General features: G+C 41.5%; 1 protein-coding gene across 1 annotated transcript in view; it reads left to right on the forward strand.

The window, feature by feature from the left end:
* Positions 1-9,138: 9,138 nt before the first annotated feature.
* The window catches only part of CD247 (CD247 molecule), an 84,467-nt gene continuing 76,033 nt past the window's right edge, over positions 9,139-17,572 (forward strand). Inside the window, exon 1 of the mRNA XM_068965783.1 lies at positions 9,139-9,196. Coding sequence (XP_068821884.1) covers positions 9,139-9,196 — 58 coding nt within the window. The remainder of the gene's footprint in view (positions 9,197-17,572) is intronic.

Consider the following 17,572-nt stretch of genomic DNA (forward strand, 5'->3'; position numbering starts at 1 on the left):
CCAGCTAGTCTTTGTCTTTGGGTTGGTGCATTTGATCCTATTACCATTTTCTTAATTGTTTTGAGTTTATTTTCTGTAGGTCTTTTCCTTCTGTGATTATGTAACAGTTACTTCATACCATTTCATCATGATTGGTCAAAAGAAAAATAATAAAACTCTGTATCACCAAAACTACCATTTAATAGAAAAATCTGCAATCATTTTTAAAACCCAGATGCATTTCAGAATTATCTTGGAATATTTTGAAAAATACAAATGCCCAGGTATTGCTTTTTCTCTCCAGAGCTCTAGATGTGTTTCTAATGAGCAGCCATGTTTAAAAACAAATGGACTATATGATGATCTTTTACTTTTATCTAGGTTTTTTTTCACCTTTTCTCTTTCACGTTCCGGGCTCCTATTTTATTTAGTTTATGTTTTCCAATTTCTCCATCTCTCTTTTTAAAATGTTCTCTCTCAAGCCTTTAAATCAAATGTAGAAAAGCCTTTGTGCTGAAGCTCCAGTATTTTGGTCATCTGATGCGAACTGATGACCCATTGGAAAAGTCTCTGATGCTGGGAAACATTGAGGGCAGAAGGAGAAGAGGGCATCAGAAGATGAGATGACAGGACGGCATCACTAATGCAATGAACATGAAGCTGGGCAAACTCTGGGAGATGGTGAGGGACAGGGAGGCCTGGGCATGCTGCAGTCCATGGGTTGCAAAGAGTCAGACATGACTGGGTGACTGAACAAAAACAACAAACATATAAATAACATAAATAATATACACATTTTAGAAAACTTATGAATTTTTGTTGAACTAAAAAATTTATGACATTTTGATTCCACTTGTTTGACTTAGTATGAATGTGTTTAGTCACTCAGTTGTGTCCAACTCTTTGTGACCCCATGGGCTGTAGCCTGCCAGGCTCCTCTGCCCATGGGATTCTCCAGGCAAGAATACTGGAGTGGGTTGCCATGCCCTCCTTCAGGGGATCTTCCCAACCCAGGGATCTAACCTAGCTCTCCCACACTGCAGGCAGATTCTTTACCATCAGCCACCAGGAAAGCTCTTATATGAATAGAATGCTAGATTTCTAATTGAAAAAATAGATATGCAACAAGCAACAAAAACTTACTGTATAGCACAAGGAACTGTAGTCAATATTTTGTAATAACCTATAATGGAAAATAATTTCAAAAATAATACATGTGCATGTGTGTAACGGAACCACCTTGCTGTGCACCTGAGGCACTGTAAGTCAGCTATACTTCAGTAAAAACATACGTGAAGAAAAGATAAAGATAAGCAAGTGAAAAAAAGAAAGGATATTGGCTTATGAAATGGAAAAGCCCACGGGCAGGCCTTCAGGTATGGCATCATCCAGGTTCTCAACGGATGCAGTAAGTTTTCAACCTGTCATTACACATTTCTTGTTCTGCCCGCCTCTGGATTAGATTCATTCCCCAGCAAGTTTCCTCCAATTTGGGAGCAAGATGGATTGGATATCAGACATACCTGATCCTCACAGAGAAAGAAGCATCTTTTCCCATAGCTCTTCTGTGGGAATCAAAAATCATAAGCTGGCCTCCAAGATTTCCATACTTTGGTGTATATGCCTCTCATTATCTCCTTGATTATGAAAAGGACATGGGACGATGATGAGCTATCACTCCTGTGATTATATTATTTTATCCTGGGTGGCCCAGATTCAACCAGGTGACCCCTTTGAAAGCAGAGTTTTCTTGGACTTCCCTGGTGGTCCAGTGGTTAAGAATCGACCTGCCAATGCAGGGGACATGGTTTTACTCCCTGGTCCCAGGAGGTTCCGTATGCTATGGGACAACTAAGCCCACACACCACAACCACGTGCTGCGTCTACTGAAGCCTGTGCACCCTAGAGCCTGTGCTCCGCAACAGGAGAGCCACCACAGTGAGAAGCCAGGCACCCCAACTAGAAAATAACCCCCACTCACCACAACTAGAGAAAGCCTGAGCACAGCAACAAAGACCCAGCACAGCCAGGAAATAAATGAATAAAATTATACAAAAAAGCAGCATTTTCTCAAGGTGATTGCAGAGTAAGTCAAAGAGCTGTGCTCTGGTTGGGCTAGGAGGAAGCAAACATCTGTGCAGGGGCCCCTACAGGGGCCATGTAGTAAGGGAATGCCAATATTCTCTAGGGTCTGAGACAGTCCCTAGATAATCATTAGCAGGAAAATAGAGACCTAGCTCTATATTTGTTTGGAAATAAATTTTGTCAATAGCCAGTGACCTTGGAAGAACACCCTGAGCTTCAGATGAGAACTGCAGCCCCAGCCAACACCTTGATTTCACCCTCGTAAGCACCTAAGCAGAGAACCCTCTTCCACTGTGCTTGGACTGACCTACATTACTATGAGATAATAAATTTGTGTTGATTTAAGTCACTTCATTTGTGATACTCTGTCATCCAGCAATAGAAAGCTAACACAATTTCTGAACATTCCAATGTATGAGTTAGGATCTTTTGGTTGTAAGCAATAAAAACCAACTGTAGGTAACCTGAGCAAAAAAAGAAATTTACTGGAACAGTGTTCATAGAGCCACAGAACGTGAACATCTCCTGGGATGGATGAATCCAAGCAGAAAAAAATGAATGAAGAATGTTCTCGGTCTTCTTTCACTTTCTCGAGATTTAGATTTCAGGGAGAAAGAAGGTGATTGGCTTTACATGACAGGTTACACCAACATTGTGACCAGAGGGGAATAGTTGGCTTTTTAAACCAAAATTTCACAGAGTGACATCAGCAACATGGCTGGGTAAGACATACCTCATGTATAATCCACTCTCCGGAACAACAATTTGACATCCATCAATGGACACAAGTGCCTTTGTGGGAGCTGTGGGATCCAGCACCATATAGCAAAGGATTCAGAAAGGATCTTGCCTTGCTGACTTGTTGGGTAATGTACATACAGACCTTGGTCCTGGCTGTGGATCTTACAGTGGCCCATGAACTGGCTCCAGCCGCTCTCATCCGTGGTATGGGAGCCCCTGGAAAACACTATCTCAGACAATAATCCACAGACAAGAGACCCTTGTGGAAGTCCAGGTTCCAGAGAAGAAATTCTAGCACTCTGTTGGAACAAAAAATATATGCTTTTGGATGTATTGGCGTGGGTAAGAGGAACAGCTTTGACTTGCATCATCCCTCCCCTGAGGTGGCATAGCTAGGGAACAAAGAGCATCTTCTGAGGCCTGTGATTTCTTCTACAGGGCAAAGTGAGAGCATGTGAGTGATGCTCCTTAGCTGTGTGAGGTGCTCCTCAAAGGGCTAATGTCTCTCTCATTACATCCAGAGCACGGAATCAAGATTTATACGAGTAGGGGCAGGAAGAGATAGGAGTCCTAGGGCCACTAAAGGGATGCAGAGTCTACTGAGTGCACTGTGGGCTCCATCAAGAAGCTAGTCCATGAACTGCTGGGGGAGTCTTGCCTGCACATCCCCAGTCAGAATGGCTATCATCAATAAGCCTACAAATAACAAATGAAGAAGGTGTGGAGAAAAAGACACCTTCCTGCACTGTCGGTGGAAATATAAACTGATGCAGCCGCTATGGAAAACAGTATGGAGGTCCCTCAAAGCATAGAAATAGAGCTACCACCTAATTTAGCAATCACAGTTCTGGTTATACATCTGAAAGAAACGAACTCAGGATCTTGAAGAAATATCCCATGTTCACTGAAGCATTATTCACAATAGCCAAGACAGAAAAAACCCCCAAGCATCTGCCAACAGGTGAACGGATAAAGAGAATGTATGTATATATATACAATGGAATATTATTCAACCATGCAAAACAAGGAAATATGCCATTTGCTATGACATGGATGGAACTTGAGGGCATTATGCTAAGTGAAATAAGTCACATAGAGAAAGACAAATGTTATCTGATATCGCTTAAATATAGAATCTAAAAAAGGTGAACTTATAGAAACAGAGCAGAATGGCAGTTACCAAGGGGTAGGGGGTGGGAGAAATAGGGAGATTTTGGTCAAAGGGTACAAACATATGAGAAATAAATTTTGGGCCCAGCATAGTGAAAGTGAAGTTGCTCAGTCGTGTCTGACTCTTTGCAACCCGTGGACTGTAGCCCACCAAGCTCCTCCGTCCATGGGATTCTCCAGGCAAGAATACTGGAGTGGGTTGCCATTTCCTTCTCCAGGTACAGCAAGGTGAGGTGGCAAAGATGAGGCCCCGTGGAGGTGTTTGGGTGAGGTTCTGCAGGGATTGGCAGCGGTTTCTGTTCCAATGGAGACCTCTCAGGAAACAGCAAGCACTGGCCTCCCACTTCTTTTCAGCCTAAGACTTTCTCTCAGCTCCTGACACTGCCTGTACCCTCCTGTAGGTCCCAGCCCCATCCCACTGCACTCACCAGAACAAGGCTGGCACTACTGGACAGCTATTGTTTCATACAATACCTTTCCATTTCTGCCTTTCATGATAAATGATTCTCTAGGGTTGTTAATCATAATGTCTCATCTCTAGGCTTGTCTTGTTCCCACTGGAAACAATGGTTGATCCAAGAGGTGAGCATAAGACAGCCTGGGCCAATTAGGTCATTTGCTGAGATTGATATGAGGATTTTGAGTGTTTCTGTTATCTAGCAGTGTAACAGCTATCCCAAATTTAGTAACTTAGAACAAACCTGTTTTTGGTATTTATGATTCTGTGGGTCAGCAGCTTAGGCTGGGGTCAGATTGGCAGTACTCTGGCGTCAGCGGGCATCACTCATGTGACTGCGGTTCCCTGGTGACTCTGCTGTGGCTGGGTGACCTAAGATGACTACTCAGTTCCCTGGCAGTCAGCTGAGTTGTGTTCCCAGCAGGCTAATCCAGCCTACTTCATATGGAGAAGCCTGGATAACTCTTGGTGCCATAACCACCAAGAGTTGCCATTGGTGCAAGTTCCAATGTGCAAAGGTTTCTCAAATATTTGAGGGATTTTTTAAAGATGGGAGAAATAACATGCTTGTATATTGATAAGAAGAGATAAGGAGAGAGCAGAGAAAATTTCTGGAATAAGGTCCTTGAGAGGCAAGAAAAAATGGAACCCAGCAGAGGGGGTGATACCAATATAATAGGTAAGAATGTATGTTCACTGCAGTTATAATTTTGATTTATCTCATTTTGAATGATATTGAGGATTTTTCATTCATTTAAAAGCCAGGACTTCCCTGGCATTCCAGTGACATTCCATATGCCTGCCAATGCAGGGGGCATGCTGGCAGCTAAGCCCGTGTGCCACAGTTACTGAAGTCTGCACCCCTAGAGCAGACTTGCTCTGCAACAAGAGAAGACACTGCGACGAGAAGCCCGTGCACGGCAACGAAGACCCAGCACAACCATAAATAAAGAAACATACAAACAAACATTTTAAAAAGCCATTTGCTACTTCATTTTCTATGAATTTTCTGTTACTCATTTTCTAATATGTTTTTAGACCCTTACAAGCCTGAAAATTTCATGAGGGTGAAGATTCTTTGTTTTACTCAGTCATATCTTCAGCATTATAGTACAGGGCTTGGCACATTGTAGGCACTCAAAAAGTATTTGTTGTGGACTTCCTTGGCTGTCCAGTGGTTAGGAGTCTGCCTGCCAATGCAGAGGTTTGCTCCCTGGTCCAGGAAGTTTCCACATGTTGCAGCGCAACTACTGAAGCCTCCTGTGCACCCTAGCGCCTATGCTCTGAAACAAGAGAAGCCACCACGTTGAGAAGCCTGAGTACAACAGCTAGGGAGGAGCCCCTGCGTGCAGCAATGAAGACCCAGTGCAGCCAAAAATAAATAAATAAAAATTAAAAAAATAGTGCTTGTTGTAATTGAACAACATTTGGGTACTTATTATGTGTAAAGGTACTCAGCCCTTATGACAGAGCTAGAATTGTGTACGGAATCACTCAATATTTACTTACTCTTTGCCTGGCTTCTTTCACTCAGTGTGATTTTCAGATTCAGCTATGTTGTTTTGTTACTAACAGCTATTCCTTTTTATTATTGAGCATTATTTCATTGTGGATATATCATAATTCATCCATATATTTGGGGATGGATATCTGGGTGGTTTCCAGTTTTTGGCTATCACAAACATAAAGTTGCTATGAATATTCATATAGAGATCTTTGTACGGAAATGTGTTTCCTTTACTGTTGGGTAGATACCTAAGAGTGAATTGGCCGAATCATATATTAGATGTATGTTTAACTCCCTCATAAACTGCCAAACTTTTTCCAAAATTGTGTCATGTTACATTCTTATCATCAAATGTATGAAAGTTCCAGTTCCTCCATATCCTTGTCAACACTTGATATGGTCAATTATTTAATTTTAGCTATATTAGTCAGTGTGTAGTGGTATCTCATTGTATTTTAATTTGTGTTTCCTTAATTATTAGTAATGTTCAGCATCTTTTTTATGTGCTTACTGATCATTTATCTTCTTTGAGGAATTTTCTATTCAAATAGTTTATCCATTTTCTTGTTGATTTAATTATATTATTAATATGAAGGCATTCTTTATATATTCTGGTATAAGTCCTCTGTCTGATATATGTATTTGCAAATAATTTCTCTGAGTCAATGGCTTGCTTCTCCAGTTTCTTAATGGTGTTTTCCACTGAACAAAGGTTTTAATTTTGATGAAGTCAAATTTACCAATTATATTTCTCTTATAGTTTGTGCTTCAAATGTGTTAACATAAACATTTTTCTATTTTTTTCCAGAAGTTTTATGGTTTTATGTTCCACATCTACACCTATGGACTATTTCAGTTAATTTTTGCATATAGTAGAAAATAAGGGCTCTTTTTTTCACCATGGAGATACTGTTTATTGGTTGGTTGTTTCTCCATTGAGTTTTCCTAGTCCCGTTATAAGAAACCAATTGACCACGTGTGTTTGAGCCTGTACGATCACAACTGCTCTATGGCAACCATGTCTCTCTGCTTAATGTTTTGCAGGGTTATTTCACACTCGTTGCTCCTCTTTTACAGAGTTTTCCTGGCTGTTCTTTTGCTTATTTAGCATTGTTTTTGTACTGAGATGTAATTCACACGAGTCTACCATTTTAAAGTGTACAACTCAGAGGCTTTTAGTATATTCACTGTGTCATACATCATCACAACAATCTAGTTCTAGAACATTTTGATCATTCTCAAAAGAAACTTCAAACCTGTTAAGAATTAGTCCCAATTTCCCCCTTTCCTTGTCCTCTGAAAACTACTGATCTACTTTCTGTCTCTATGACTTATTATAGCCATTTTGTATTAATGCGATCGTACAATATTTGGTCTTTTTGTGTTTGGCTTGTTTCATTTAGCATACTGTTTTCAAGTTTCGACCATGTTGCAAGTATAATATTTCATTGTTTAGACGTACAATTTGTTTATCTATTCCTCAGTTCGTGGACATTTGGGTTGTTTCCAGTTTGGGGCTATTTTGAATAATGCTGCTATAAACATTCATGTACAAGTTTTAATGTGCACATGGTTTCAATTCACCTGAGTATATGCCTATGCGTAGAATTGCTGGGTTGTGTGATAATTCTATTTAAAATTTTGAGGATATGTCACACATTTTCCATAGGGAAATTTCCCACGTTTCCACCAGTAATGTATAAGAGTTCCAACTTCTTAACATCCTTACCAGCACTTTGTGTTTTTAAATTTTAGCCGTCCTAGTATATGCGAAGTTATAGTTCACTGTAGTTTTGATTTTCATTTCCCTAGTGACCAAATATATTGATCATCTTTTCATGTGCTTGTTGGAGAAACATGTATTCAGATCTTTGGCCGATTTTTACTTTTTTCTTCTAGTTGAGTTATATTCTGAATACTGTACCCTTATCAATATTTAATTTACAACTATTTTTTCTATGGATTGTCTCTACTTTCTTGATAGTGTCCTTTATGCACAAAAGTTTTAAATTTTGGTGAAGTCCAGTTTACCTATTTTTTTCTTTGATTGCTTGTGTTTTTTTTGAGTCGTCAGTATTTTTTGTACATTAATTTTTCATGCAAACTTTCAACCAAGATTATCTTGTGCTAAAACTTCTGTTGGTATTTGTAGAAGTATGGGTTGATTAATTTAGAAAGAATCATGGACTTCTTAAAAGGAAGTTTTCTATCAAAGACCAAGATACATCCTTCCATTTACCCAAGTTCTTTGAAAGTTTGTTTCACATAGATCTTACACTTTATTACACTGCATAAATAATACAGTTTATTTATGAGTATTAATCTTTTTCATTATTGTAAGTTGGTTCAGTGTTTAAATGCTGTCAAATAACAAAAGTGTTTGAAGTATTATGTGAATTCTTCTATTTCCTATGGTCCAAATTCAAGCCAAGTTCAGATCCGCCTCCTCAACAATTTGCTTTATAGGTAGGGACGCTGAGGTCTAGCGATGCTGAGTGACTTACTCAAGGCCGCACAGGAAGCAGATAGCAGAGATGGCACTAAGACCCAAGTATTCTATCTCCACATTTTACCTGACTCTGAATCTAGAGCTCTGTCATCTCACCAACCACCGTAAAATACATGAATCTAGGAGAGCCGCAAACATTCTTAAATGCACTGGGAACTTGTATTTGCTTAGGGGCTGACTATACCAATCAAGATAGGAATTAGATAAAAATTAGACAAAAAGAATTAGACAAAAATTAGACAAAAAGAAGGAAATGGCAACCCACTCCACTAATCTTGCCTGGAGAATTCCATGGACAGAGGAGCCTGGCAGGCTACAGTCCACGGGGTTGCAAAGAGTGAGGCCTGACTGGGCAACTATCACTCAGACAAAAATTAGAAAGAAGGAAAATAAAACAATGGTTAAAGGAGACCAAAAAAAAAAAAATATATATATATAGCAAAAATTCAGACAGAAAGACACATGCACACACCCCAAACCCTCAAACCTCCAGAGCTTCCTGCCTGTGAACCGAAAGGGGGAGTGTGAGTTTCTTGGCCTGGTTGGCAGGTGCCTTCTCAAAGGCCCATCGTCCTCCACTTCCTGAGGAGGCAGCAGCAGAACAAAGCCAGCAGAGACTCCCTTCCTCTTCTCCATCCCGTCACAGCTGCCTCAGCCTCTGCCTCCTGCACCATCCTGGGAAAGGACAAGATGAAGTGGACAGCACTTGTCATTGTGGCCATCCTGCAGGCGCAGTTCCCAGTTACAGGTAAGGCTGGATGTATCGATGGAAATGAGCTTTGAGGAACTCTTTGTACATATGTGTGTGGGGTGGAGGGAGAGAGCAGAGGTGTGGAGAGGAGCCAATGTCTTCTTTAAATCTTGCCCTCCCCAAAGCAATGGACAGCTGAACAGGGAAGGGTCTGTTTCTATAGAGACATCTGCTTCAATATGGCCAAGTTGGAAATTAGCTTAGAGTCAGCTGCTTGAAAACAGACCTGCGTGAAGTATGGATTTTTCCAGTGATAAAAAGAGAGAGAAGTCTGAGACGGGGGAAGGATGAGGAGGAACTGCGGCAGGATTTGTGTGGACAAGAGGAGAGGGAGAACTTACCAGAAGCTGGGAGGGACCAGAAAGCCTCACCCGGGCCACATTTTGTGCTGGAGCATTTTCCGAGTCTTTGTGTGCTCTTCCCTTACTGCCTTGCTGGCTCCCTCACTCAGCCGCCTTCCTGCTTCGCCAACAAAGAGTGTTTCATGTGCCGTCGGGCAGAGAGGGTCATGGCTGTGACTTACCTGAAGCGTCTCCATAAGCCAGGCACTGACTGGGTTAACGAAGGAGGGAAGCGGCCTGCTTCAAGGCCCACATCTAGGCTCAGCTCTGACATGGCTGCCCCTGCACCCCACAGCCGACGGCTGCTTGATGACACACCCACCCCGGGCTCCGTGACTCACCCACTGCCCCTTGCTTTAGGCAGCTCTCTGTCTGAGGCCAAAAAGCCAGAGACGCTGACAGAACGTAGGGGAGAGATGAGAGGATGTGACTTGTTAGGTCACCACCACGAGGAACAACCAACCGACAAGAGAACTCACTCCTCACTTCATTTCAGGCCCTGGAGACTAGCTTTTCTACAATCCTTTCATTCCCACTGTGTTTTCCTGCTCAGATAAGAATAATAAGAAGTGAAAAGAAGACAAAATGGATTCTGTCTGGGGTTTGGCATCTTGGCATTTTGACAAGAAATGGGACAGGCTGTATTTGAATCTAAAAAATGGGGAGAGTGGTCGAAAGCCAACGCCTTTTCTCCACTTTACAGCTCACCTCAGCGTGGGAGGGTGTTTGGCAACAATGGTGGGAGAGCTGGAGAGGCCACTGGTGCTTTTGCTCCTACCGGAGAACGTGGCACAGCCCCAGCCTCGGGCCTTGGGGGCGTCGAGGACTAAGTAATCATGGGGTTTTCTGTAACATCACAGCTCTCTTCTCAGAAAAGGCCTTGCTGGGTATGAGTCACGTGGTACTGTGGGGTAAGGACACCAGGGCGAGCCCAGAGCAGCCCATCCTTGTGTGCAGGACCCATGACGCCATGAGGGCCTATGAATTCAATGACTTCAGAGGGAACAGATGACAGCAACAGGTTCAGACCCTGGGCTTCAAGTTTGGGGGACTGTACTCGGGAGATAATTTCACCATCTGAAGTTTCCTCAGGGGTCGATTTGTTTTGAGCCTTGGGGCTAAGGCAGGGGCAATAGAATTAGAAAAGAAAATAAAGCTGCTTGAGTCGTAGTAGCTGCAGGAGTGGTAAACAAAACCCCACCCAGAAGACAAGATGGGGGCCATGCCCATTTCCACAAGCAGTGTACAGGAAGAAAAGGTTTAGATTCATCTTTCAAAGCCACTTGCTTTGCCAGTTTGGAGATTGAAATTTCAGCTCTTTTTAGGTGAGCTTCCTAGCCTCATTGAAGGAGGGCAAAGGAGGCTTAGAGGGGCCTTTAACACAAAGGGCCACAAAAGGCACTCATGTTGGCTGAGAAGACTTACGCTTTATGATTTCCTTTGGAGGAAAGGCTGCTGATGAAATTTGAGTTGCGATCTTCCTTCTTTTCTCGCTCAATTAAGTTACTTACTCCCCAAACCCTTTTAAGACGTCTTTTTACTAAGACTTTTCTATTTGTTTTCTTGCAATTGCCCAGATCATTAAGATCACAGCAAATAATGCCCCAGTCTGTCTACCTGAGGAAGTCTTCCTGGGTGAGTCTGCTAAGACAGTCACTTGAAGCTGAAAGAGTTTAAGATGGAGTGCCCAATGCTATGGGCAGAGTTTTGTCTGTAGAGCCCTCAACTCTACAGTGCCTTTAACACCAAGGTGGTCACTACCTCACAGTGGTCAATGTGGCCTTGGTCCTTCCTTTGTAAGGAGGTGCAGCTTGGACACACAGGCTCAGGAAAAGGTGACGTGGGAAGAGTCAGGCCAATTACAGTGCTGCCAATTTCTCAGCTGTGCAACCTTAGGCAAGTCACTTAACCCCTCTGGTCCTCAGTTTTTTCACCTTTAAAGTAAGAATAACCTTCATTGCAGAGTTGTGAAAATGAGAAGTAAATGTTGCATGCCTGATACATACTAAACCGTCAATACGTAAAAGTTGTATTAATTTTTATTACTATTACACCCTGGACTGTTTTCTTGTTTTCATTACCCAGTGACAGGAAATGGAAACCCATGGTTAGGATTCTTAACCTGCTTTTGATTGTGTTGTAGAGCAGCACTGGATGTTTTCTCCATCTGTTGAGATCCAGTTCACCCTCCTTTTGGTTTTTGAGCATACCCGTAACAGCTCAGGAACACAGTGGTGATCCCTGCCACTGGTAGGCCCAATTGTGAACAAGTGTCAAACCTTCGCTGGGTCACAGGATGAGTGTTACAGGAACCATTTTTATTTTTCAGAGATACTCATCCTCTAGGAGATACTCCCTCAAAGTGAAAATATGGCTAATAGATATAAGCAGTTAGGGGGAGCAAATTAGAACACAGTTTGCCTGGTCATCACTGGTCAGGGTGGCCAACCCGAATTTCAGCCAAATGGTCGGTGTGGATGCACAGTGCCCAGGGCATTTAACTGAACACTCTTTGCAATCAGATCTTTGCTTAAACTGCTTGGGGCTGTGCTTGAGGGGAGCTTTTGAGTGACGCCAGGACGCCAGGAAGTTTTTCATGGACGGCACTTTTGCCAGTGGTTTATTTTGATTTCTGGTCCTCTGGCTCTGCTTATCCACATGATCTGCTTCATTTTCTACCATGGCCTTTTTCAGATTTGCTAGCCTATTTACACATCTGCTGCTGCAAAACATTCCCCAGAAAAAGAGCTGCAAAACTGTTGCTTAAGTGAATAACCACTGCTGAATATTTTTTAAAAAAATCATTTTATTTTTTCCTTTGTCTTTAAAAAAATTATTTTTTAAATTGGATATGCACGTTTATTTTCTAGAATCCCTGAATATGGTGTTTTCTGTTTTATTTCAAAGAGTTCAGGCACCACTAGGGAACTGTCTTGCTTTAGAATTGTCCAAACATACTCTGTAATCCTTTTTCTCCTGAGCCTTATTTACCTATAGGGGCTTCCCTGCTGGCTCAGCTGGTAAAGAATCCGCCGCAATATGGGAGACCTGGGTTTGATCCCTGGGTTGGGAAGATCCCCTGGAGAAGGGAAAGGCTACCCACTCCAGTATTCTGGCCTGGAGAATTCCACGGACTGTATATTGCAAAGAATCGGACATGACTGAGCGACTTTCACTCACAGCTACTTGATTAAATAAATAGCAGCAATAGTTCGAAATAAATTTCTTCTGTTTGGGCCAAGGTTAGTTCTTATCAACACTAAAGTGACTGTAGATTTAATCATTTTGAGAAAACATAAAGTCCATTTGGTTAAAAACAATCAAACTAGTCATTTGATCTGTTAATTGAAACAAAATGATCTGTTTAGTCACTGCACATGCACAGATACTCCTTCCAATCTAAAACACAATCTGTGTTTTCTGAGGGAAAAGATGCTTTAATCTTGCTCAGAGATACCCCAGCACTTAGCACAGTGTTTGAAGCAGAGCTCACACACAGTAAATATTTGTTGGGTGAATTAAAAGGGTGAGTGAAAGAATGAAGTCTAGACCTTTCTGTGTGATTAAATTCACTGTAATGGTTTATGGAGGGGCCTTATTTAGACCTTTCTTCTAGAGAACTTAGCGTAAAACACAGTACTTTAAAAATTAAACTGGTGGAGGGAACAAGGCAGTTTGAGTAAACAGACTGATTAAAATTATTAATAAGGATGGTCTAAGATAAAATCCTACCATTGTTAAAATTTTCTGATTGGACCATAAGAAATTTTCGATATTCATTTATTTGAGACCTACAAAAATGATAATTTCGTATGATTCAACTAATACTATATCTTGAAAAGTAGACGAAGAAAAATATTCATTTTTCTCATCTGGCTTTAACATTAAGGAAAAGCAGAAAATAAAGAAGGCTACCACTGTTGGAGATTAGCTAATGGACTAGTAAATTAATGAAAGGCAACAAGGAGAAAAATAAAAATTTGTGGATTAAAGCATAAATCACATTATTAAATTGTCTAACTGTTTCAAAATATAGAAAGAAAAAAAAAGCAGGATATCTAATCATTATAGTCCAATATGGTCTCAGTTACTAAGTAAATATCTCAACGAGCTATCATTTTTTTCTCTCTGTCTTCATTTGAGATATTTTACAAAAAATATCATAAAATCAGAGGAAGTTATAAATTTGAAAAATATTCCATTCCAATATTTTCCCAGGTGTCTGCATATCTTTATATAGCTGCTATTTGTTGTTCAATTGCTGAGTCGTGTCCGACTCTTTGCAACCCCATGGACTGCAGCACACCAGGCTTCCCTGTCCTTCACCATCTCCTGGAACTTGCTCAAACTCATGTCCACTGAGTTGGTGATGCTGTCCAGCCATCTCATCCTCTGTCGTCCCCCTCTCCTCCTGCCTTCAGTCTTTTCCAGCATCAGGCTCTCTTCTGATCCTGAAGTCGGCTCTTTGCATCAGGTGGCCAAAGTATTGGCGCTTATTACAGTTGTTATTACAAAAACAATTTCATGTGGTTTTTTTCCTTAATATTTTATTCTGAGTATCTTTTTTATGCTTAGCTTTCATGATTATTTTTAATTGTTATGTTAACTTCCATAGTTTATGCATCATATTTTCTTACTTATTGTTGGACATTGGTGCTATTTCTGATTTTTGTTATTATAGCTAATCCTGCAAGAAAATCTTAACATATATAGCTTACAACTTTTTTTCCTGACTTACTTCCTTGGGCTAATTTCTCTAGGGTTGATAATTAAAATAATAGGTTAAAGTAACAAAACATTTCCTAGGATACTTAAGACTTCTATTGAAGTCTGAACAGTTTTTCCATCAAGGGAAGATTATTCTTTCCCTAACTGACCATCTGCAAGTGTTTCTCATCTTTTCTGAAGCAGGCAATAGGGTGGAGGGACAGAGGTGGCCATGGAACCAAAAAGATGTAGATGTGAGTGCTGCTTCCTCACCATCCTTTCCCTGTGGCCTGTTGCTTGCCTTCAGAGCCCCGTTCTTCTGCGAGATGGCGGTTGCGATGTCTTGCCTCATGGAGAGCAGTGTGGGCTGGAAATACTACTTAGAAGTGCCTGTACACAGAAGCGCTGCAAAAGCAGTAATCATTATGCTATGTGCCTCAGTTTCCCAACCTACAAAATAGAAAGGATATCATTTTTCTGGTAGAAGAAAGTAGAAACCTTGGTATTAACATGCTTTCTTTTTCTTCCTCTGTCACTAAATTGCAGTGTAAACTTGGGCAGAAATCTCTTTAGTTTTTGCATCTGTAAGATGAGAAGAGAGCTGAACACCCCTTTCAGCTACAAAATGAATTGCATGGTCTTATAAAATTACCAGAATTTTAAGAACGTTTAAGTTGCCTACCATCTCACTGGTATTGGCTCATAGAATTAGGAACCTAAATCTTACTCTTCCCTGAAGCTCCAATAAACAAATAAAACACATGCTTATAAAAAAAAGTCCAAACTTCTACCTTATCACATATTTTTAACTCTCTAAGCAGAAGCTCCCACTGTAAAAAATCCAAGGACAGAGTCCAGCATTTTCTGGCTTGTCCCTTACGCTTGTGCATCGATCGTAGATTTATGGCCACACAAGGACTTTGTTGGTGAGAATTGACAGAAAGCAAACTGCTGTCTGAAGCAGTCAAATTGCAGTGGTGGAAATGTTAGGAGCTTTCACCGTCCGCTTTGCTTGCCGGTTATGATTTGTGATACTCAGCAACTAATTTTCAGGCTCAAGGGGAAAAAAATAAATAGAAAGCATTTGAACAAAGACAGGCAGGATCCTCACTGGTCCAGACCAACATTCTCTTAGTGCAGTTACCCCTTTATATTTACAAAATGCTTTCCAATACCTTCACTCATAACTCTCCTATGGCAAGTCAGCCGAAAAAGTAGTAAGATTCTCTTTTTATAGAAAGAGAAACGAGGATCAGAGGTTTGGGGACTTGCCTGAGTAGAACCAGGCCCCAAACACAATTTTTCTGATCCCTTGTTCAAGGTGTGTGCTCTCGAATGTTCTATGCAGCCTCTCCACCAGGCTTTTTGTCAACTTGCAATCTTATACATGCGATGACTGAATTCTGAAGCAGACCTTTGAAGGTATTCCCCTTAGTAAGCATGTATTGTGATTTTCCTTTCAATTTCTGAAGTAAGAAATAACTGTTTTGATACTGAGTATCCTCATTAATATATTTTCTCCTGAGTATTAAATATTTGGTTGTTAATATAGGATTGTGTTTTCCTCTGGCCTATTACTATAATTCTGAACTCATGTTCACCCCAAATGGTAAAATCCATCTTTCCTGTTTTCCTCTTAATAAAAACACATATTTGGGAGCATTTCTTGAGAGGGACCAACCTCAGTTTGCAATTCAACCAGCTTCTGTGTATGCAGAAGGGCACCCCTCCTTGCCCCTACCACATTATGCATAGGTGGAGATCAAAATATAAATTAAATTGTATTTGAGAAGATTTGATCCTAAATAATAGCCTTTAATCGATCTGTTTGGTAACAATGTATCTTCATTAAGTGTGTAAGATTTTGTGGGGTGAGTTTTTCTAAAAGAATAGAGTACTATTAATATTACACACAGACTTTGAGTTGAGATTTGTTTTTTTATATAAATCCCAAAGGAGTGGGAGAATTATCTTTAAATAACAAATGTCTGCAATCAATTATTAATTATTTATGTCAGATTTTAGCCTTAGTCCACTTACATCTGCCTGGGTTGAGCTCTGAGAGTGCAAAGCCTTTTGCTGTTGGCTGGGGCAAAGCAAACAGATAAGAAATCTGATGTTCAGAGCAGAAGCATAAAATTGCCAGATTCTGAACGTCAGTGAATCTTAGTGGGGCTGCTCCCCAAGATGCCCGGCAGGAAGACTGGGAAAAGAGAAGTCTCCGGGAGGTTCTCCGGGTGTCCGTAGGGCTGCTGGCTATAGGTGCGTGGCTTTCACCAAACCCCGGAACTGGGGAGAATGGCTTAGAACCAACGCCACCATATAAGATTAAACAAATCCCCGCTTTTCTGTATTGCTGTAGGTACTGGAAAGTCAGTTGTGTGTTCCTACATTTCACCAGTTCCCCACCATGCGATGTTGTTCTGATTCTAAACCACAATGTGAACGTCAGCCCTGAGTTAGAACTGCTTTTTCATCTTATGGGCTGGGAGACTTGGAGTGAGGAGCCATTACAGGGAGAAGAGTAGAAAAGATAGCCTGGTGGGGTGGAGGTGGAGATTGCAGTCTGCGGCCCTGGGAGGCAGGCTGGCCAGAGAAGCCGGGGGAAGGCAAGCGAACCGGGGACTCCAGCAAGGGGCCGGCTCAGGGTGGGTGCAGCACACACGTGCGCTGGTGTGTTTGCCTGTGTGCTCTGCTGGGGGTAAAAGTGTCTGGGCCCCAGGGTACGTGTGGAGGTGTGTGTGAGGCTGTGTGTTTGTGCATATGTTCTGGCGTGTCCCAGCATGTGAGTTCATTGGCACGCTTGCCATATGTGTGTGCTTGTCTGCGTGCAAATATATGTGTCTTGCATTTGCTGGTATGTCTCTCCATGTGCACCACTGAGTGGTTTTCTGCGCATTTAAGAGGAAGCTGGCGGCAGCAGGACAGCTCTGTAGAAAGAAGGGCAAACATTGCTTGAGCTTAGAGCTGGCAATCTAGGCAGGAGAATGGCGGAGCTGAGATGTCACTGAACCCATTCCAGGCATTCTCTGCAGAAGGGAGTGAAGACAACTTCTGTCCAAACTAGAATCTCTAGGATTATGGAGAGGTGTGAGCAACTCCTTCATAGAGACCCTTTTCTTTCTCTCTTTTTCAAACTTTTTATTTTATTTGGAGTATAGTTGATTATCAATGTGGTGACAATTTCAGGTGAACAGTGAAGGGACTCAGCCATACATACGCATGTATCCATTCTCCCCCAGTTTGCCCTCCCATCCAGGCTGCCACAAAACATTGAGCAGAGTTTCTTGTATTATACAGTAGGTCTTTGTTGATTATCCACCTT

This window comes from Capricornis sumatraensis, chromosome 2 (genome assembly GCF_032405125.1).
Source record: "Capricornis sumatraensis isolate serow.1 chromosome 2, serow.2, whole genome shotgun sequence".
In the NCBI taxonomy this organism is placed as follows: Eukaryota; Metazoa; Chordata; class Mammalia; order Artiodactyla; family Bovidae; genus Capricornis; species Capricornis sumatraensis.